Below are 21,640 nucleotides of genomic sequence, written 5' to 3'. Positions count from 1 at the left end.
TGATTAGCATGACTTAAGATATAATTATATGGAATAAAACTGAAAGTTATGCTTGCAATATTGAAGTTTAGTTAATCAAATATTTCAGTAGTTTTACAGTTTTAATAATTTTTTAATGTTTTTAGTTTTAATAAAAATGTGTACTTTTCAATTGGAGTTGAGTTGCACTTGGCACTAAATAGTAAGAGTTTGTATTGAGTTCAACTTTGCTACAATATCTCCAGCTTTGATCTCAGGGCCTTCCGCTGGATGATGACTATGGTGTTTGCAGTGGATGAAATCAATAGCAATTCAAACTTGTTGCCAGGTATCAAACTAGGCTATCGGATCATGGACAGCTGTGACCAAGTCCATGCCAGCCTGCAAGCCCTTTTGTCTTTAGTCAGTCACTCCAAAGCTGGGATGAATGAATTCAAACAAAAAACAAAGACTGAAAACATGTTAAAGGCGACAAAGATGAAAAGAATTCCAACAGAGGATTTTGAGAACAAAGAAAGAGCAAGAAAGCAGGAAAAATTAACCACAGGAGAAAGGAATCGCTTTGAAGCTGAACCCATGGTTAATAATCCTGAAGAAAGTGGAAAACACAATGAAAGTTCCACAGAAGAGAGAAGCACAGTACAGGATGAAACTACCACATGCATGTCTGGATCACCTGTCCCTGCTGTCATTGGTCTTGCATCCTCATCCCCTTCAAGAGCTGTTGCGCAAACCTTGGGCCCTTTCAACATACCACTGGTACGAAAGATGAATAAAAATGGTTAAGATTAGTTAAATTTCTCAATGTTTATAATTAGCCATGCAGCAGTGTTTATAGATGTTTTGAGTTTTGTCGTATCTCTGAGATTAATAGGAACTATCTCCTTCTAGGTGAGTTATTTTGCTACTTGCACCTGTCTAACTGACAAGCATATGTACCCATCATTCTTGAGAACAGTGCCGAGTGACCTCTTTCAAGTGAGAGGTCTCGTGCAGCTGGTCACTTTCTACGGCTGGTTCTGGGTGGGCACACTCGGGACCACGGTGAGATAGAAGACTTTTGGGTTTTTTTTGCGCTCCAATTAATTACTTTAACAAACTGATTACTGTTCTTTGTGTTTGTATGTGTGTGTGCTTTTTAGGATGACTACAGTCACTACGGCATTCAAGCTTTCTCGAGTCAATTTAGTCAAAAGGGAGGATGTGTGGCTTTTCACCTCACGATCCCTAAATCCCCCACGGGGGCTGACATCCAGGAAATGGCAGACAAGCTGCAGAGTTTAACTGCACATGTTGTGGTGGTCTTTGCCCCTGAGGGACAGTTGCTGGATCTGCTCCGAGAAGTAAGAGCAATACCAAAACTTATAGTGCGATGTAATGCACAATATTCAAATTCAAACAATGAGAAAAATAAGATTCATTGATGCCCACCATTATTTTTCTCTGTCTGTTCTTGCAGCTCGCTCAGAGGAATGTGAGCGGTATACAGTGGGTAGCCAGTGAAGCCTGGGTGACTGCCAGCATATTAACTTCCCCTCACTTCCACCCACTTTTAGAAGGCACAATTGGCTTCTCCTTCCCTGGAGTCAGGATCCCTGGCTTGAAAGAGTTTCTTTTGAATGTGCGTCCTTCCCCTAAACCAGGGATGGAGTTTGTCAACATGTTCTGGGAAAATCAATTTGGTTGTAAGCTCAAGCTCCGACAAGACCAATCCAAAGAATTAGCTGCATATTTTGATGCTTTTGACTATAAAACAGACTTTCAGAACAGTTCTACTGATGGGCTAAAGAGCACATTTAAGGTTGATGACAGCTATAAAGCTGAATTGCCGATGTGCACGGGCACAGAGGATCTGAGGTATACTGATAGTGGTTACACTGATGTATCTCAGGTCAGAATATCCTATAATGTCTACAAAGCTGTGTATGCCATCGCCCACGCTTTACACACCTTACTGAAGTGCAATCCTCGAGAATCTAACAAAGGACTATGTGACAAACATACCTCATTCACTTCTGAACAGGTTGGTACAAATTCATAAAAAGAAAAGACAGACAGAGAAAAGTGACTATTTTTTATTTTTTTTTTGCTATTTATTCTTTAATAACTTGTTTCTTCTATCTCTCTTTACATCTCATATAGTTGCTGCATCATCTGAAAACAGTGAATTTCACTAATCAATTTGATGAGAAAGTGTATTTTGACACAAACGGAGAGCCAGTTCCTCTTTATGACATAATTAACTGGCAGAAGGACAGGGCGGGTGAAATTAGGTAGTAATTCTTTTTTTTTTTTTTGTCCTGAAAATGATCAAGTTTTTTAAGGTTGATGTTATAATTATGAAACTGAAAACCTATAGCCATTTACAAACGTTTTGTTGTGCTGATTAGGGAATCACTTTGTAGTATTTTTGAAATGCTAATTTTGAAAATTACCAAGAACAAAACATAACAGGCATGACATATTCCATATTATTGCATTGTATTGTTGTTGTAGTAGTAGTAGCAGCAGTATTAGAAGTAGAAGTAACAGCAACACCACCAGCAGCAATAGTAGTAGTATTAGTAGTAGAGTAGGAGTAGTAGGAGTAGTAGTAGTAGTAGTAGTAGTAGTACTAGTAGTAGTTTAAAAAAAAAGGTTTGATTATATTTTGAGGGGTAAGCATTGAAGTATAGCATTTGAATCTGTGTAGTTTGGAAGTTCTCCCTGAAATCCCATACATTTGTTCGAGGAACCCTGGTTTACTCCAATCTAAAATATGACTGCTGTTAATTGGTCACTCTAAATTGTTTGTAAGAATTGTTTACACCAGTTGGTTATATAACATTCGTCTATTTATAGATTCATCAAAGTGGGAAGCTATGATGGCTCAGCTCCACTGGGACAGCAGCTGCAGATACAGCAGAGCACTGTTGTTTGGACAGGAGGACAGTCATGGGTGGGTCACATGTTCAAAATGGTTATGATACTTCAAATATCACAACCAGGTATTTACTGGTTGTGAAACATGATGTCATTTTGATGAGTTTTGCATTTTCCAAAAGATTTCATTATGGAATAATTAATGCTTATTTAGCATGATATATATGCTTCAATGAGTGTCCTGCATTTCACATGTTGACGTCATTGTCATCCTCCAGGTGCCAGTGTCACAGTGCAGTATTCCATGTTCGCCCGGCAGTCGGCGAGCGATAAGCCTGGGACAGCCTCACTGCTGCTTTGACTGTCTGCCCTGTGCAGAAGGAGAGATCAGCAACCAAACTGGTAGTCTAACTATAGTCCCAGATGAAACTGTTTGAGAAGCTTTATTTTTTTATTTATTCAAATTTTAAGTTGAAATAAATACAAAGAAATTATTTGCATATCGCATAAATAATCCCAATAGATTAACACGAGGAAAATAATTATTACACATGAATCAAAATCAACTGGAGAAGTATTTTAGAACTAATTGGCGTTAGTTGGAAAAGAAGGTCAATGGTTCAATTAAATAAATGTGGTTCTTTTAGATTTGCAGATCATTGCATTTTGCTTATATTTCAATATAACACAGCAATGCAATTTTTGGGGTTACTGGGATTACACATACATATTTATCATTTGGTCCTTCATGAATAAAGAAGGTAACATAAATCATTGAAGGTATAGAGAAGAGCTCTTCTTTGTTCCCAAAGGTTCCTCCGAGTGCACAAAGTGTCCTGAGCACTACTGGTCAGACAAAGAGAAGGTGAAATGTGTGGCGGGGATTGAAGAATTTCTCTCTTTCTATGACACTATGGGCGTCATCCTGGTTGTGCTCATCCTGCTGGGTGTCAGCCTGACAACTATCATCACCTGTGTCTTTCACCGTTTTCGTTCCACGCCCATCGTCAAGGCGAACAACTCAGAAATCAGCTTCTTGCTGCTCATTTCACTCAAGCTGTGCTTCCTGTGCTCCCTGGTATTCATCGGGCAGCCGTCTGTGTGGACGTGCAGGCTCCGCCAGGCTGCATTCGGGATCAGTTTTGTCCTCTGCCTGTCCTGTCTCCTTGTTAAGACCATTGTGGTTCTCTTGGCTTTCCGAACTAATTTGCCTGGCTCCGGGGGTTTGAAGCTGTTTGGGCCTTCCCAGCAGAGGACTCTAATCCTCTGTACGACAGCTCCTCAGGTGGGAAAATTATAATTTTTAACATTTAACCATAATTTGTAGCTTAATATTTATTTTGGGTTATATTTAGGAACAGTCTTTCTTTTTATCTTCACCTCAGATTTGTCTCTGTGCTGGATGGCTGCTGGGTGCGCCTCCTTTCCCATTCAGGAATCCAACCTACCAGGCCTCAACTGGAAAAGTAAGGAGCTTCAGTTGAACACAATTAATCTTTCCAAAAATGGGTTTCACCCCACATGGGGTTTTAATAGGTAATACTGCTATCTAAAATGATTCAAACAAAACCATAGTCTATTAATTTCTTCTGTTTAATTCTATGAATCGATCTCTCAATAGTTTGTTGTTCATTTTCAGATTGTTGTGGAGTGTAAAGAGCCATGGCCTCCTGGGTTTTACCTGGTTCTCGGTTACATTGGCCTACTGGCCTTCATCTGTCTCCTCCTGGCGTTCCTCGGACGGAAACTACCCGATACTTTCAACGAGGCAAAGCTAATCACTTTCAGCATGTTGATTTTCTGGGTTGTGTGGATCTCCTTCATCCCAGCTTATGTAAGCTCTCCCGGGAAGTTTACTGTGGCTGTGGAGATATTTGCCATCTTGGCATCCAGTTTTGGGTTGTTACTATGCGTTTTTGTGCCTAAATGTTACATAATTTTATTGCAACCAGAGAGGAACACTAAAAAAGGCATGACAGGAAAATATCTAAGATAAAGGTTTGTGTGCACTTAAGATATCTATCAAAAACTCATGCATCAACTTTTACTGGTCATTGGTGGAAAACTTTGTCTAAATGTGGAATTAATAAAATCATCCAATGAAACATGTTTCTGTTTAGTTCTTGCAATTTTAGGAGAACTCTTAGAACTGTTCTCTGGTCAAATATAATCAAGTCCTTGTTGTTAATGTTTGAATCTCAATTATCACAGAAAAGGTATCCGGCATGGAAACCAGCCAATGTAAACGTGTGAATCTTATGGAAGCTCAGTATCTGTATTGACCACGTTATTAAGATGTCGTTACACAAATGTCGTCATTTTTGAGAATGCTGGATTTTATTAAGGGTTGTATTGGCTGGTGCTGATCCCAGTGGCCAAAGAATACACCCTGGACATGTCAGCAGTCCATGATAGGGCAAACATAGAGCCACAAACATTAACACCAAGTCAGTGCACCCGGTGAAAACGAGTATAGAGAGAACATGCAAACTCCATAAACAAACATAGCAGCACTGAGATTAATTTATCAATAATTTGTGGGACTCACTTTTGTTGTTTTGGGTTTTTTTTGTTTCTCACTGTCTTTTCATTTTTAGTGCATCATTTAATACCTCGCTGGAATCAATAAGTTACTGACAATCACCACACCTTCTTTTAGTACCCCGAAGTCAACAGACTGACCTCATTAAATTCAATCAAGTATACAAACATGTAACTCATCCTTTTATAAGTCAACATTATTTTAAATAAATACATTTTGTTGCCCCATATAAATAGATTTTTACCTACTAACTATAACAACTCCCAAACTAAACATCTGTGTGCTGGCAGGTATTCAAAAAAGTAATTTTACTCCCCAACAGACATCCTCATTTATAGTTATCTTTATTTTCTTTATACACAGTACAACACAGTCAAATTGACGCATAGCATTACTACCTTGTTGAAATGTGAAAAAAGTGAGATTTCATGCTGGGATAATATGTATAAGAAACACAATATTATATTTACAATAGCAAGTTACTTCTTTTCTTTTCCCATTAAATGCTGTTTCGTGTTTTTCTCTGGCTTCAGTAAAATAATGTAACACTTTGGAGCAAACAGGCAGAACAAAAGGCCAAAGCTGGAAGCCAGAATTGCAAATGACTCCACTGCATCTGCGTAGTTTCCAGGGGAGCTGATATAAGCAGGGATGAATGCTAGCCACACTGCACAGAAGATCAGCATGCTGAAAGTGATGAATTTGGCTTCGTTGAAATTTCCTGGTAATTTCCGGGCCAGAAAGGCCAGCACAAAGCAGAGGCAGGCCTGAAGACCAATATAGCCTAAAACACACCAGAATGCCAGGCTGGATCCTACACTACACTCCAGTATGATTTTGGATCGTTCATATTTTATGTTTCGGGATGGATAAGGGGGAGCATCGATGAGCCAGGCGACACATATTACTACTTGAACCAGGGTGCTGCTAAAAATAATGGCTCTCTGCTGCTTAGGACCCAGCCACTTCATCATGTTGTCCCCCGGCCTGGTGGCAGTAAAAGCAGCCAACACCACCAGTGTCTTTCCCAGGATGCACGAGATGCAAAGTGAAAATGTGATGCTAAAGGTGGTGTGGCGGAGCATGCAGGACCAAAACGTTGGCTCCCCGATGAAAACCAGACAACAAAGAAAACACAGTGTCAGCGCGAAGAGGGTGAAGAAGCTGAGTTCTGAGTTATTCACACGGACTATAGCTGTGTTTCTGTGGTGGAAGAACACTGCAAACACAGCTATGGTGAGACAGGCGCCAACCACAGAGATCACCGACAGGATTATGCCCAGTGTATCGTAGGCTAAGAACTCCACCTTCTTGGGAATGCAGAATGTTCGGTCGTCGTTTGACCAGAAGTCCTCGGGACAAAAAGTGCAGTCTACTGAGTCTGAGCCAAAGAGGGTCACAAAAAAAGAGCAGCTCCTTTCAGTTGAAACATAATGTGATTGAGAAGCAATATTACATTTAAAACGTGTCTCTGAAGCTCACTTGTCTGATTGCTAATTTTGCCATAGTCACATGGTACACAGTCAAAACAGCAAACAGGCTCGCCACGACGGACAGCCTTCCGGTACCCTGGTAGACAGCTGGCACTGCATACAGACAGCGGCACCTGGGGAGATAAACATGATGATTTCGAGCCCTGCAGAGTTTCAGAGTCACCTGAAGCCAATTTCAATGCTTTGACCAGTACATGGACCAAATGTCCATATACATATACATATGTTTATGTGAATCCTCTTACAATTACAAGAAATGACAGAGCCACCAATTGATTTGTATTGATTTTTTTTTTTTCAAATCCATCTTTGAAGAAACATTGTTGCGATTCTAAAACGCACTTCTTTTAGTTGGTGGGGAATTGGAGGATGGGGCATAGGGGGTGAGGAGAATAATTACAAAGTGTAGGCTTTTATGTGTTTTTGTGCTCATCTTACATATACGTTTGTGCTTTGATGCCTTATCCTGAAGGAATTCAACCCTGAACAATATAGCCCGAAGGCTTAAATCTTCAAACACATGTAAATGTTGCTGCCTTCAAATGCACTGTTTACTATATGAATGCAAACAGACTCACACTAGATCCACACTGTCCTGCCCACCTGACTTACCTCCACCGTAACCTACAGAACTTCAACAGTTGGCATCTGATGAAGGTAAAAACACAGTGTGAGCAGCTTGCCTCACTCTGATGCCCTGCCCACTTTATCCTGTTGTCTTCGATCACCAGTTCCTCGCCAGCAGGTTTGGTTCCATCAAATAACCCCACGTGGATAAATTCAATGTTTCCACCTGAGCCCCTCTGCCAGTTTATAATGTCATAATAGGGGATGGAGTCGCCTTTAAGGTCAAAGTTCACCTCCTCTTCGCCAACGTTAAATGTTACTTCCTGGAGGTAGTACTGTAGCTTGAAAGTCACAAGATAATATGCAATATGTAAGAAAAAACACACCAAAGGGAAACTCAGTGACAGTATGAAGGCTGACCCCTACCTGCCATGGAACTATGTTGTTGCTTTGAGCACATGACTTGTTTTGGAAAGGCCCACTGCCTGCTTGACAGAGAAGAAGGTTGTGCAGGGAATGAGCCACTGCATACACAGCTTTATACACATTATAGGCCACTCGTGGACTTGATGTATTCATGTAGGCTGAATGCTGCTCCAGGAGTGACTCCTGCCCTGAGCAGGGTGCAAACTGCGATTGGGAAGACTGAGAGGGACTGCAGCCATAAAGAGCCTCCCACAGCTCTTCCACAAGGACACTGTTGGGATATGTTTGAGGGTTTACTGTCTGCAGGTAGTCACTGAGTCGGGGGATGTGACCTTTCCTTATCCCAAAACCAATGGTGCCCCCCAAGTAGGGGTCATACTCGCTGCCTGTAAAGACTGATGCTGTGACCCAGGCCTCACTAGCCACCCACTGAATGCCAGTGATGTTCTTCTCCATGTAATCTCGAAGGAAAGGCGTCATCTCCCCTTCAGCTGAGAATACCACCACCACTTTAGCCATTGAGCTACGCATCACCTTCACACAGTCACATGGGAAGAAAGATGGTAAAAACAATCTGAGCTAAAGCAAAACGATACGGAACAAGATACAGGTATATTCACGTAAAATGTGTTTTAATAGTTTCTATTTTAAATGCTTAATTTACAAATCTGGTACATTTAAGAGTGACCCTTTACTAAGCTAAGCACAGTATATCCTAAAATAGGTGTAAAATATTTTTTTCCATTGCAATTCATATAAATTATTTTGATGACAAAGGGTAAACGCTATACAACCACCAACCATGTGAAAAGTAAGTGAAAAAGAAAATAGGTGAATGAAAACTCTCTAAGACAATAAAATTAATGAATTATATTTTTCTTTTGTACCTGCATGATCTCCAGCGCCCTCTTCCGATTGTAAAGTAGTGGGATCATTTCTTGGTATGCCACACACACTGGGGTACCCTGTAACTCTCTTATTAAACCTTGCACAGCAAAGCGGCCGTATTCATGGTCTCCTCGGATCAACCCAACCCAAGTCCAGTTAAAGCGAAGCAGCAGCTGAGCAATGGCTTTGACCTTGGTTCAAAAAAATGTAAATAAATAAATAAATACATATCATGACTGAAAGGACTGAGACTTATGAAGAGTTTTTCTTTTCATATTGACCTCCCACCTGATAGTCATCATTAGGAATTACTCTAAAGAAAGTGGGAAATTTCCTCCTGTCAGTGAAACACGCGCATGATGAGAAGTAGCTGATCTGAAAACAAAGCACAGCAGAGCACAGTAAACAGTTTCATAAACTGGTATTAATACCTATGAGATGGTAGAAACAACATCATTGTTACCATGGGGATTCTGAATGGCCGCAGGATTCGCGACACCACAATGGACTGAGCGGATCCAGATTCCCCAACCACAGCGAGGAGTGGAGACGCACCCTCACACATTGGAGAGTCTTCTTCACTGAGACCGTTGAGCACAGCCAGAGCAGCCCTCTGGCCAGTCAGTGGATATGCACATGAATCAAAGATTTTGTACCCCAGAGTGTGATTGGGCAGAAGCTCTGGACTCCGGTTTATCTCCTCCACTGCCAGCCTCATAGTTTGAGCCCAGCGGAAAGCTCGGGGATCAAACCTGTATCTCGACACACGCACAGACACACACACACATCACACACATATTAAACACATTGGGAGTGCAACGCAGAAAAACAAATAAAAGATTTTGAAGATGATGCAGACCAGAGACAAAGATTCACATGCCTCTGGAAGAAAGCCAAATATTATATGCTTGCAAACAGCAAGTCAAACACCTTAATAAGCTTACCCATTGCATTTGACTGGAGGTGGCCTGTAGGTACTGTTGAGGTCTGGCATTTCCTGGTTATAATGCAGAGGAAAGATCCCTCCAATAACATAGTCACCTTTGGCCACAAAGCCTGGCTGAAAGCTGCTCTGAAGTGAGCACACTTTATCTGCAGACGTGACTGGAATGATAAAGCTGGGAGTTGGTGGGTTGGTTAAAGTGAGGATACTGACAGAGTAGAGCAAACGAAACAAAGCAAGGAATATCATATTCACACAGCAAACAGAGAGGGAGAGAGGAAAAGAGAGCGAGAGACAGGGATGATACAAGTTATATACAACATATGAAGTGTTATTAAATCCATCAGTGCTTCAGGATTGGACCTAAGCAGCTCCTCCTCATTTACAAAGAATGATCAATGTGGATTATATGAAGAAAAATAAGTCATGTTTTGTAACACATATATCATTTAAAACGTGTATTGCCAAGATCAAGTTATCAAGTTAAAACTTTTAACCATTATTATTAAAAAAAAAATGTTTTATGTTGTTTGGAGTTTGGGAGTAACTGTGTCTTTTTTACATTAAAGGGAAAAGTTTTGTACAATTCCCATGGCATACCTTTGACAGTTGCCTAGAATTCAAGGCAAAGGAATTTGACAGCTAAGTGAGTAACAGGAATACCAATTTTACATCAGGAACTGCCATAATGATGAGCGCGAAATGTCAAACCAATTACAGTAAACCCAATCCAATTCAAGTACTGTGTGTTATACTGTATTTCAGAGCTAGATTGATGTTACTGGCTCATTTAGATATGCTGGCTCTTTTACCCCTAAAAAGCCACAAGCTGGGTAACATGGCTTTGAACTGGCATGGAGGTGTCTTTGAACACACTCTTTAACTGCAGGGTTTGGCACACACTACAGGCTACAAATGAATGATCATGCATCTGCATAATCAAAAATATAATGATTAGCACAGTAATTGACACTATCAGTGGGACAATAAGGCTTTCGGCCTACTAATTTAATTGTTTTGTTTGTTACACTTAAAAGGGATTATTATACCGCAGAACAGTTTGTAAAAATTGCCGCTTTTGAGTGGGATTTAGGGCCTATTGTATTGTTTGAGTATGAGGTGGAGTTTCATATATGAGCTGTCTGCACATGCAGAACTAATAATGGTGAAGGATATTCAGACTTCATTAGAGAATTTCCCATGTTGGGTAGTATATGGTGTGGTTGTTGTAGCAGGTTGTCTTTCAAACTGACAAAATGTCCATGGTGCACTGAAACCCCAAATGAGTTAGATGAAGCACCTCTATGGCACACCTGTGGTGTGAGTGTGAGTGAATGAGTGAAAATGTCTAACAGTGAAGTTATTTTACTCATTTACCAAGGGGATACACTTTAATTGACACATTATCATATATACAAACAAAATACAGTCAAACGCTGCAGACATTTTGTGTCAATAAGAAAATGTCCTTTTTTTGTATCAAACAAGGCAGATATTTTAGCGTCTTTGATGTCGCTGTGTGTGGGCGGTCCTCTCAGATCCATGTGTCATCTGTACACTACATAAAAAGGCTGTTTTGAGAAGCATAATCATTTGTACATCATCAACAAAGGCAGCAACTATTTCATTAAGATACAAGTTTTCTTTCAAACTCAGGCCAGTGATGGCACTGCTTGCTGCACAGCTTCTGCTGTTGCTCTCTCTCATTAGGAGCAGACCTGGCTCAGCCGCTGCTGTGGACAACTGTGCTTTCTTGGGGGACGAGGATAATAACAGTCTTCATGAAGATGGCGATGTAGTTATTGGGGGCTTATTTCCTGTTCACTACAGTCCTGTGGCTAATCTTGCAACATTTAAGACAAAGCCATCACCCTTTATGTATAAGTAGTAAGTTTTTTTTTCATAAGATTGATAGTCGCTGGTTTACTGATACACATATATCCTATTATATATATTGTTGTGTGCTTGTATGTCATATGTTGTGAATATTTGCTTTTCTGTAGTTTCAGGTCACGTGCCTTGCGCTGGGTGCAGACCATGATTTTTGCAATCAAAGAAATCAACCTGCGTAGCGACCTTCTCCCTCTGCTCAAACTTGGCTTCCACATCCGTGACAGCTGTGATGATATACCTGTGTCTCTCAGAGCATCTATGCTGTTGGTAAATGGCCAGCCAGAGAGAAGCATAAGTCCAGAGAGTGTGCAGAGATACAAAAGTGAAGGGGTAAACAGCGTTTTTGATTTAGGCTGTGCAGCTGTCAACAGGACTGTGTCCCATGTAATAATAGGAGGTGCAGCCTCTGGTGTGTCCATGGCTCTGCTCCGAAGCCTTGGCTCTTTCCATATCCCCCTGGTGAGACCGCCTCAGTCTGCCTGAGCTGTTTAGTCTTCATAAAGTTATTATTTGTGTGTATTTTTGAACTGTGAAATGTCTTTCTGTGACATTAGTGGCAATTTGGCTTCAAAATTGTTGCTTTTTACGTTTTATCTGTGTGAATGGAATTCTCTATTATTATTATTAACTATTATTACTCAAATACAATTATTAAATTGTTGATTTTGATTAAGAAGTAAGCATATTTTTATCCAGAGTAAAAAGGAAAGTCACTAGAAATTTCTTATTAAGATTGTTTATCTATTGTTTTCTATTCAAAAGTGAAAAAACAATAATCATATAATTTGGATGGACAGTGGTTTTAATGACAAGAGTTCAAGTGTTCATTATTTTTGAGTGGAGTTGCAGATGCATCCTCTGAGATGCTTGTGAATTTCCAATAAGGACTGTTAATGTAATTTCTAAGTTCAAGACTAGAAAATGTCAATCGTTTTTGTTTTGTTTTTTTGGAATGTGTTGTCGAATCAACATTACCTGAGATTTAATGTCCTAACTGAGTAGGTAAATCTCTTCATGAGCTTCCTTTTATTCTAGACTGTAGAGGAAACCCTACACTTCAAATTATTAGCATGACAATTCCCATTTCGTGCAATTTCACCCTCTTCTTCTACAGATTCTTGAGAACCAGTGAAAAAAGGTTAACTCTCATGTGTCATGATTCCAGGTGAGCTATTTTGCATCGTGCAGCTGTCTGAGTAACCAAAGGGAGTTTCCCAGCTTCATGCGCACAATGCCCAGTGATTTATTCCAGATTAGAGCCTTGGCTCGGCTGGTTAGCTACTTCAGCTGGACCTGGGTGGGAATCATCGGAGTTGAATCAGAGTACGCACGCTTCGCCATTCAGCTCTTTCTTCAGGAGTCGACACACTATGGTGTGTGCCCTGCCTACACTCATCTCTATCCAGTAGTGCTCAATCAACAAGCTTTGAATGAGCTTGTGGATATCATCCAGGTACCTCTGCACAACTACATCTACTTCAATTGGCCCACAAAGATCAAATAAAAAAAATTATTTAACTCAAATATTCAACCCAAACAAATGCAACAAATACTACCAGGACATTCTGTGGTGTTTTATTGTGACACTGTCGTAGTGGGTTGAGCTGGGAAAAGAGAAAAGTATGTCCCAAGTTACATTCATTTAAATGTAAATTAGTTGTCTATTCCTTGCATTTTGAAAATGAAAAAACAATTAAATATATTTCTGATTTCTTGATTCACTAATACTGAAAATCCATCAAAGAATAGACGTGAAAAATACAAACTGTTTGGCTATTCAACTTTACTTTATGCTTATTCGTCTTTCAGATAGTTTAAGAACCATCCTATGCTGTGTAGCATTATTGAAGATGCCTACAATCTCTTAACCATTTCCGAACATTCACTCAACAGATGTCATCCTCAAAGGTCATCATTAACTTCTGTAGTGAGTCAGAGATGCAGGCCATCCTGCAGGAGATACAGTCCAGGAATATAACTGGCCTTCAGTGGATTGCCAGTGAAGCCTGGTCTACTGGAAAGTCTCTCTGGGAAAAGTCTGGAGATATTTTGACAGGCACACTCGGATTCGCCATCCAAAGAGCAGCAACAATCCCAGGGCTAAAGCAGCATCTCACCAGTCTCAAACCTTTTCACATCCATGAAAAAGCTTTCTTTGCAGAACTTTGGGAGGAGCTGTTTCAATGTCGATTAAACGGCTCTGTGAACAGTCACTCTCATGGAACTGTAAGCTATCTTGATCGAGAACTATGCAAAGGAACAGAGGATTTAAATGATGTTTACTCTCCCTATGCTGATGTGACACAACTAAGAATATCTTATAATGTGTACAAGGCTGTGTATCTGGTGGCTCACGCCTTGCAAGATATGAGTAGCTGTAAAGTTGGAGAAGGACCATTTCTTAATGGTAGCTGTGCCGACCCGAAGAGCTTTAATGGTTGGCAGGTGAGGTTATCTATAGCTTTAAAACTATGTCTTAATATTTTAAAGGCATAACATTTTGTTGAGTAGCGTATTTCTCTTCTCTTTTCAGCTCATCCACTATATGAAGCGAGCCAATTTTTCTGTCCTGGGAGAAAACGTCAGCTTTGACCAAAACGGTGACCCAATTGCCTATTATGACCTCCTGAACTGGCAGAAGATGCCCGATGGTTCTCGTCATTTGGTTAAAGTGGGTTTCTACGACGCTTCAATGGCTTCTGGATGCAGTCTTGTCATAAATGACTCTGCGATCCGGTGGCCTGCAGGACGGCAGGTGCGTTCACTGCGAACAGGACTGAGACCATGTTCACCTCATAGACTGTTGTATATACTGTTGATCAGCACGTCAGCCGACTTGTTCATATTTGTGTGCAACAGACTGTATTCTTAATTATGCAAAATAAAATGCCTTTTCACATACATGTTACTTAACATAAGAATCAAGTGCAATGCAATGCTACAAATAGAAATGTCATTATTGGGTGACTGCTTCAATTGCACACAAGATCAATTACTTTTCCCAGTAATTGGTTATTTTTTAGGCATTTAGTGAAGTGACATTAAACTGTATATACAACTGAATATTTTAAAATACTAATACATTTTAACTGACATAATCCTGTAATCCTGTCAACAATTTATCATCATATCTTATTCAAAACTGTGTCTTTATTTTTTAGCTTGAAATTTCACTTTCTGCAGACAATAGTACTGACAGTTCTGTTTAAGCATCAAGGAGTAAACAGGTGTATTTCTGAGCTGATCTTTGCCTCTCAGGCTGTCCGGTCCATTTGCAGTGACAGTTGTCCTCCAGGTACTCGCGTCGTCCGGAGAAAAGGGGAACCTATTTGCTGTTATGACTGTGTCCCCTGCGCTGAAGGAGAAGTTAGTAATACGACTGGTGTGTAATGAGTCCCACAACTTTGTTGAGATATTGGAGAAGTGTGAGCTCAAACTGCCTGGAATATATTTAAATGTGGGCAATCTACACTGAACAGTCTTCTTTCTTCTCTGACTCCAGATTCTTTGGAGTGCTCTCGCTGTTCAGAGGACACATGGCCGAATGAAGCGAGAGAAGGCTGCATCCCCAAAACTACGGAGTATCTCTCATATCATGAGATCATGGGAATTCTATTGTGTGCTGCATCTGTCCTGGGTGCTTTTATATCCATTCTTATTATTGCCATATTCTTCAAGCACAAAGACACTCCACTGGTGCGGGCCAACAACATGGAACTGAGCTTCCTTCTATTGGTGTTCCTAGCAGTCTGTTTTCTTGTTAGCTTGCTGTTCATCGGTGAGCCTTCAGACTGGCTTTGTCGCATCAGGTACCCAGCATTCGGGATCAGTTTTGCACTCTGCATTTCATGTCTCTTGGCCAAAACAACAGTGGTCCTGGTGGCTTTCAGGTCCACACTGCCAGGACGTAATGTCATGAAATGGTTTGGAGTCAACCAGCAAAGAGCAAGTGTGCTTTTGGGAACATTGATCCAGGTACAAAATTACTAAGGATAACTATGAATAGAAAATACAAACTGTGTTATGATTGTTTTCCTATTTTCAGGTAATCATCTGCATGATATGGTTACTCACCAGTCCACCTCATGCTAAGAGCAATACAGATTCCCATAGTGCAATCATAATCATTGAGTGTGCTACTGGCTCAGAGGTTGGCTTCTGGTGTGTTCTCGGATACATCGGCATCCTGGCCTGCATGTGCTTGCTGATTGCTTTCCTGGCTCGAAAGCTGCCTGGCAACTTTAATGAGGCAAAGTTCATCACCTTTAGTATGTTAATATTCTTTGCTGTGTGGATTACCTTCATTCCTGTTTATGTGAGCACAGTGGGGAAATACATTGTTTCTGTCCATATTTTTGCCATCTTAGCCTCAGCTTTTGGGCTTTTTTTCTGCATTTTTGCTCCAAAGTGCTATATCATACTTTTTGAGCCTGAAAAAAACAATAAGAAAAGCCTAATGCAACGGTAAAATTATGTGTACAGTATGTGTTTAACACCATTGTTAGCAGAATGTTTTAATTGGATGAAATTGAGTTGTTTATGATGAAAATAAATAAAAACCTTTTGAAATCATATCGCTTGTCATGATCAAACTCGTTGTAAAAGAGAATGTCCAAAATGAGGCCTGTATGACATCTATTGAGCTGTGCACTTTAAATATATAATATATATATTTGTATACTAACTATATTAACTATTTAGCTACTCAAGGTGCCACACAGGCACAAATGTTGTTGGCCATTTTCAATGAGGATGAATCCCAGTCAGCAACTATGCCTGAAAACACTCATGCTTAAATCTTCTTCTTACCCATTGCCCTCATCCTATCTGTATTTTGAGGGCTTGAAATAGAATTTCCAAACAAGGTAGAATAGTTTTGGACTGCATTTAAAAACCTAAATCTATTACAAATCTTCCTGATATATTTTTTTTATAAATAGGATTTGAAAGTGAAAATGATTTAATGCATGGATTATATGATACAGTATGCTGGATATACAGCCATTCAGTCTGCTCTCTACATAGGTTAGTAGCTCAATTCTCATATATTGGAATCCATTGTAGCCCTCTCGTACAGATGATACAATTCTAGTTTCCTCCTTCATGATTACGGTTTCCCATCACTGCTGTAACATCATCAAACAGAATCTTGCTTTAGTTGTTTTATTCTTTACTTTCATGTTACAAAATACACAAGAGAGAATAATGCTCACATGTGAGACATAAAAAAACCTTAATTTCTATGCATTTATATTTTTCTATGAGACAAATGTTTTCATATCAGAACTCCAAAATAGATTGAAAGCACATCAACACTTATGTATTTGTTTGTTCAATACGTTTATTCACACCACACAGCTTTTTAATCAGACATTGCTAGAAAGTATTTTTCAAAAAGGTAATAAAGACATCATAACTTTCTGTCTCCCATAACATGCTTCTTTGTATTTTTTTCTGGCTTCAATAATATTATATAACATTTAGGTGCAAAGATGCTGACAAACAATCCAAATGCTGAAGACAAAATTGCAAACGTTTCCACTGCTACAGTGAACTTTCCCGGAGAGCTGATATATGCAGGGATAAAGGTGATCCACACAGCACAAAATATCAACATACTGAATGTGATGAATTTGGCTTCATTGAAGTTGTCAGGTAACTTTCTTGCTAAAAATGCCAGGGCCAAACATATGATTGCGAGAATTCCTATATAACCCAAAACTGAGTAGAAAGCAGCCTCAGAGCCCGGGCTACATTCTAAAACTATCTTCTTGTTACTGTATTTGAAAACCATATCAGGGAACGGTGGGTTTAACTTCAGCCACAATACACATATAACTATTTGAATCAAAGTACAGGAACAAACAATGATCCGTTGTTGTGTAGGACCAAACTTTCCTGCTAATTTGCTGCCAGGAACAGTGGCTTTAAATGCTGTGACAACAACAATAGTTTTGCCCAAGACACAAGAGTTACAAAATGCAAAAGTCACACCGAAAGCCGTGTGGCGCAGCATACATGTCCAGACTGTTGGTCTGCCAATGAAAGTGAGAGGACACAGGAAGCACAGGAAGAGAGAGAACAGTAGGAAACAGCTTAGTTCTTTGTTGCTGGCCTTTACAATAGGAGTATCGCTGTGGTGGATAAAAACCACTATTGTGGCTAATGACAGCAAGGCCCCAACCAGGGAAACCACTGTAATAGCAATTCCCAGTGGTTCACGATATGTCAGGAACTCAATAGTTTTAGCAACACACTCACTCTTCCTGTCATTAGACCAGTGATCCTGTGGACAGGGTGTGCAGTCTGAGGCACCTGTTAGAAAAAAATACGTGTGGTATAATTTTAGATCTCATGGTTTCAAAAAGCACATATATCAGTGAATCGTGTACAGTATACTGGCTTCGCTATGTTCAGTTGAAAATCGGATACTTTAAATGCCATTGAAATGTATGTTTACCTGTTGAGTTGGCTATCGTTCCATCAGCACACGGTATACAGTCAAAACAGCAAGTGGGTTTTCCCTTAATTTGAGCTTTTCTGGTTCCTACTGGACAAATATCAGAGCAGAGAGATGTGGGCACCTGAGAAAGAAAAGGGACTGTGAAATGTTTCCTTCAATTAAACACAAAGTAAGAAAATAATTGCATTTGGATGTAATCTTTTTATACTGTTTTCCCGGTCCTCCACACTATTTGATCCTCTTTGATGCTGAGCTTGTAGTCACCGTTGGCCGTAGAAGAGAAATGACCTATGGTCACATGTTGCACCTGTCCATTTTTCAACTGCCAGTTAATAAGGTCATATGAAGCAGGGGGGTCCCCATTTTCATCAAAAAATACATCATCCCCAAACTGATTCCTGAAATGGACTTTTTGTAGTTGATCAGTGACCTGAAAAAGAAAATAGAATATTCATGAAATATTAAGAAGTCCTTTTTTTTTTACATTTTTGCAGACAGTTGTTTCTATGTTGTTCTCTTTGTTCCCACCTGTTTTGGCTGAATATCTGAAATATTCAAACATGGCTGCATGCTTCCTTCACTATCTGATTTGCAGAATATCAGCTGATGGAGGGCATGTGCAACAGCATAAACTCCTTTATAGACATTGTAGGACACTCTGAGCTGTGTCACATCAAAGAACACATCCTGGGAATTCAGCAATGTCTCATTTCCAGAGCACATTTTATTTGGATGCTCAGTGTCAGTGCCTGTGTGCATCCCAGGTGAAACAGGTCTGCAGCCCACCATAATCTCCCAGAAATCTTTCACAAAGGCTGCATTTGGATCTGCATAAGGACTTATAGCTGTAAGAAAAGGTTTTAAATTTGGGATTGCCATCTTTTGTACCACAAATCCAAGAGATCCCCCAAAAGCTTGGTACATTTCAGGGGTTGAGGGTCGAGCCGCTGTTATCCAAGCCTCACTCGCTATCCACTGAATATCTGTGATATTCTGTTTCAGCACCTCTTTCATTAATGGGTAAAGGTCACCCTCAGGAACAAAAGCCAGAATTACTTTGACACTTGACTGTTTGATCATTTCCACGACTTTTAAGATTTCATCTAGGGTATATGTTCGAAGAACTGTTCCAACAAAAGCAACACAGACCCCAAACTTTTCGACCTCTTCAGTAAAAGCCAGAATCCCATTCCGCCCGTAATCATTGTCTGACTGTATGGCACCAATCCACTTCCAGCCGAAATGTCTGATCAGAGCTGCCAAAGCTTTTGCCTGAAAGTAGTCACTGGGGATAGTCCGAAAGAAAGAAGGATATTTATCCCTGTTACTCAGACAGGCACATGTTGAGAAGTAACTTACCTAGAAAAGAAGAAATAACACAAACATATGTTTTAAGAAAAAGGGCAAATAAATATCACAAACAATAATAACAAATGACCATTTGTGTCCATAAAACACGTTTCTTTCTTACTATTGGCACTTGAAATGGTCCCAGAGTCCCAGCCACAGCTAAGGATTGAGTTGATCCAGACTCTGCTATGAGAGCAGATACAGCTGGAGGACAAGTAAGAATTTCTGCCTCCTCTGATCCACCTGCCAGTGTCAGTGCAGCACGTAAAGTGTTTGTTGGAGAGGCACATGAGTCGAAGATCCTGTATCCAAGCGTTATGTTTGGAAGGAGAGCAGAATCTTTGTTGATTTCTTCAATGGCAAATATCATGACTTGAGTCCATCGAAAAACACGCAGATCAAGTCTGAAAAGTTTTTTTTTTTTCAAATAAATGTAAGAAATTATCAAGTGACAGAACTGCAACTCCACATGTCCATACAAAAGCAGATTAATAAAAAAAACAAAAAAAAGAACAAAACAATACATGCAAGTGTGAAGTACACAAATCCTAATCATACCCTTCACATTTAACTTCCTGAGGCTCCCTCTCAAATGAAGAAGAGCTGCTAATCTCTTTGTTGAAAACTGGGAAAATTCCCCCTATCATTATGCTCCCATCCTTAAACAAACTTGGCCTATTAAACCTGCCAAACAGTTCACAGCCAGATGCTGTGTTCATACTGAGTACACAAACATATATCCAAACAGCCCTGTGCATGTTGGTGCCACATGATCTAATGCATGAAAGGACACAGTTTTTATAACTACTGTTTTGTTAAAGGCAGGTTGACTTCTTTCCCTCGTGACAACGCAGTCTCTGATTGGTACAATTTGGAAACGTGACTTCTTCAGTAATGATCAATGCAATGCTGTCCATATGTATTCTAACCAATGTTTCTAATAAATGATATGTATCTGTATATAGTGCATTTGAAATAAACACTCTTCATTGCCCAATTTCAGTGAGCCTGTGTAGACTGTCGCCTCTGTTTCATGTTCTTTGCTCAGGTAGTGTGTACACTGGTCTTCTGCTGCTGGAACCCATCAGCTTCAAGGTTTGACCTGTTGTGCATTCAGAGATGGTCTTTTGCATTCCTTTGTTGTAACAATTGTGTATTTAAGTTAGACTTTTGCTTGAACCTCTGGACACAACAAAAGTTTTACACACTGAATTACTCGTGATTGGATAGTTAATTCTTTTGTATTTTCATGTGTACTGTCTTGCTTCACCTTCTGCAATAGTAGTGAATCCATCACGGTGAGCTACTGCTGCAGAGGCACTCCTCTATGGTATGTGGGTCTGACGAGGAGCCACTGTGGCAGTCATGCACATGTCATTATTGGGTTCTCCGACAGAGGCATGGAGTCAAATTTCCAAAACACCCTTATTTTATTAAATTAAAGCAAAAACTAACTGAAAACACACACACACCCACAGCCTCATTCAGGCCATGTTTACACGTACCAGAGTTTTTACAAAAACTGATAATTACCCCTCTATATTAAAAAAAAAAAAAAAATATATATATATATATATATATATATATATATATATATATATATATATATATATATATATATATATATATATATATATATATATATATATATATATATATATATATATATATATATATATATATATATATATATATTTACAGGGACCCACTTATAAACCTGGTTCAGTGCTACAATGAGCATGCCAAACCTGTAGGGGGCAGTGCAACAAAAAGCATGAAGTTATGATAACCAATCAGAATCGTGGAAAAAAAACATGACCTCACAACTGGGGATGTAAATATCTGCCTCTACCCCTTTAGATGCAACCAAAGACACATAATTTAAACACATCCCCTCTGTGGCCAGAGTTTTCAAGAATCATCATTCGTGTTGAGTCGTAGCTGTTTATGTGTAAATGCAAGGCCCAAATGCAGAGAAATATCAAAATCTTTCCAGTACCTGGGTACATGTAAATGTGGCCCCAGGCTCTCTTGCTGTGTCTGTCTCCTCCGCCTGTCACTTCTGTGTCCGGCAGCTCCTCTTTTATGGTATAACAACGGTGCTTGTTGCCTTCGGCTATATATTATAACAAAATGCATTGCTTTTCTTATGAAATAAACTATCTAGTATGTATGCCTATGTTTTTGTTTTTTTTAAAGAGTGACTCCACCACCTGTAAAATGTAAATATTTTT

General features: G+C 39.7%; 2 protein-coding genes across 2 annotated transcripts; one reads left to right on the top strand and one right to left on the bottom strand.

Annotated features, from left to right (window-relative positions):
- Positions 1-642: 642 nt before the first annotated feature.
- On the top strand, positions 643-4,837 carry LOC308137553 (extracellular calcium-sensing receptor-like; the record flags this gene model as incomplete). Its single annotated transcript, XM_080506305.1, has 10 exons — positions 643-738; positions 871-1,023; positions 1,122-1,322; positions 1,439-2,002; positions 2,122-2,252; positions 2,821-2,917; positions 3,120-3,243; positions 3,654-4,126; positions 4,227-4,307; positions 4,481-4,837. The coding sequence occupies 10 exons, from the start codon at positions 643-645 to the stop codon at positions 4,835-4,837; spliced, it is 2,277 nt and encodes a 758-aa protein (XP_080362431.1).
- A 1,025-nt stretch (positions 4,838-5,862) lies between these two features.
- LOC308137542 (uncharacterized protein) lies at positions 5,863-20,053 on the bottom strand (the record flags this gene model as incomplete). The annotated part of the gene is made up of 14 exons (XM_080506294.1): positions 5,863-6,764; positions 6,866-6,989; positions 7,560-7,784; positions 7,870-8,403; positions 8,757-8,948; positions 9,046-9,132; positions 9,221-9,509; positions 9,702-9,908; positions 17,011-17,908; positions 18,054-18,177; positions 18,265-18,486; positions 18,585-19,415; positions 19,528-19,810; positions 19,965-20,053. The coding sequence occupies 14 exons, from the start codon at positions 20,051-20,053 to the stop codon at positions 5,863-5,865; spliced, it is 5,007 nt and encodes a 1,668-aa protein (XP_080362420.1).
- Between the last annotated feature and the right edge of the window lie 1,587 nt (positions 20,054-21,640).

Source organism: Blennius ocellaris (assembly GCF_963422515.1).
Source record: "Blennius ocellaris genome assembly, chromosome: 2".
NCBI lineage: Eukaryota > Metazoa > Chordata > Actinopteri > Blenniiformes > Blenniidae > Blennius > Blennius ocellaris.
Note: the sequence above shows the minus strand (reverse complement) of the source record. Positions and strands in the feature narration are given on the sequence as shown.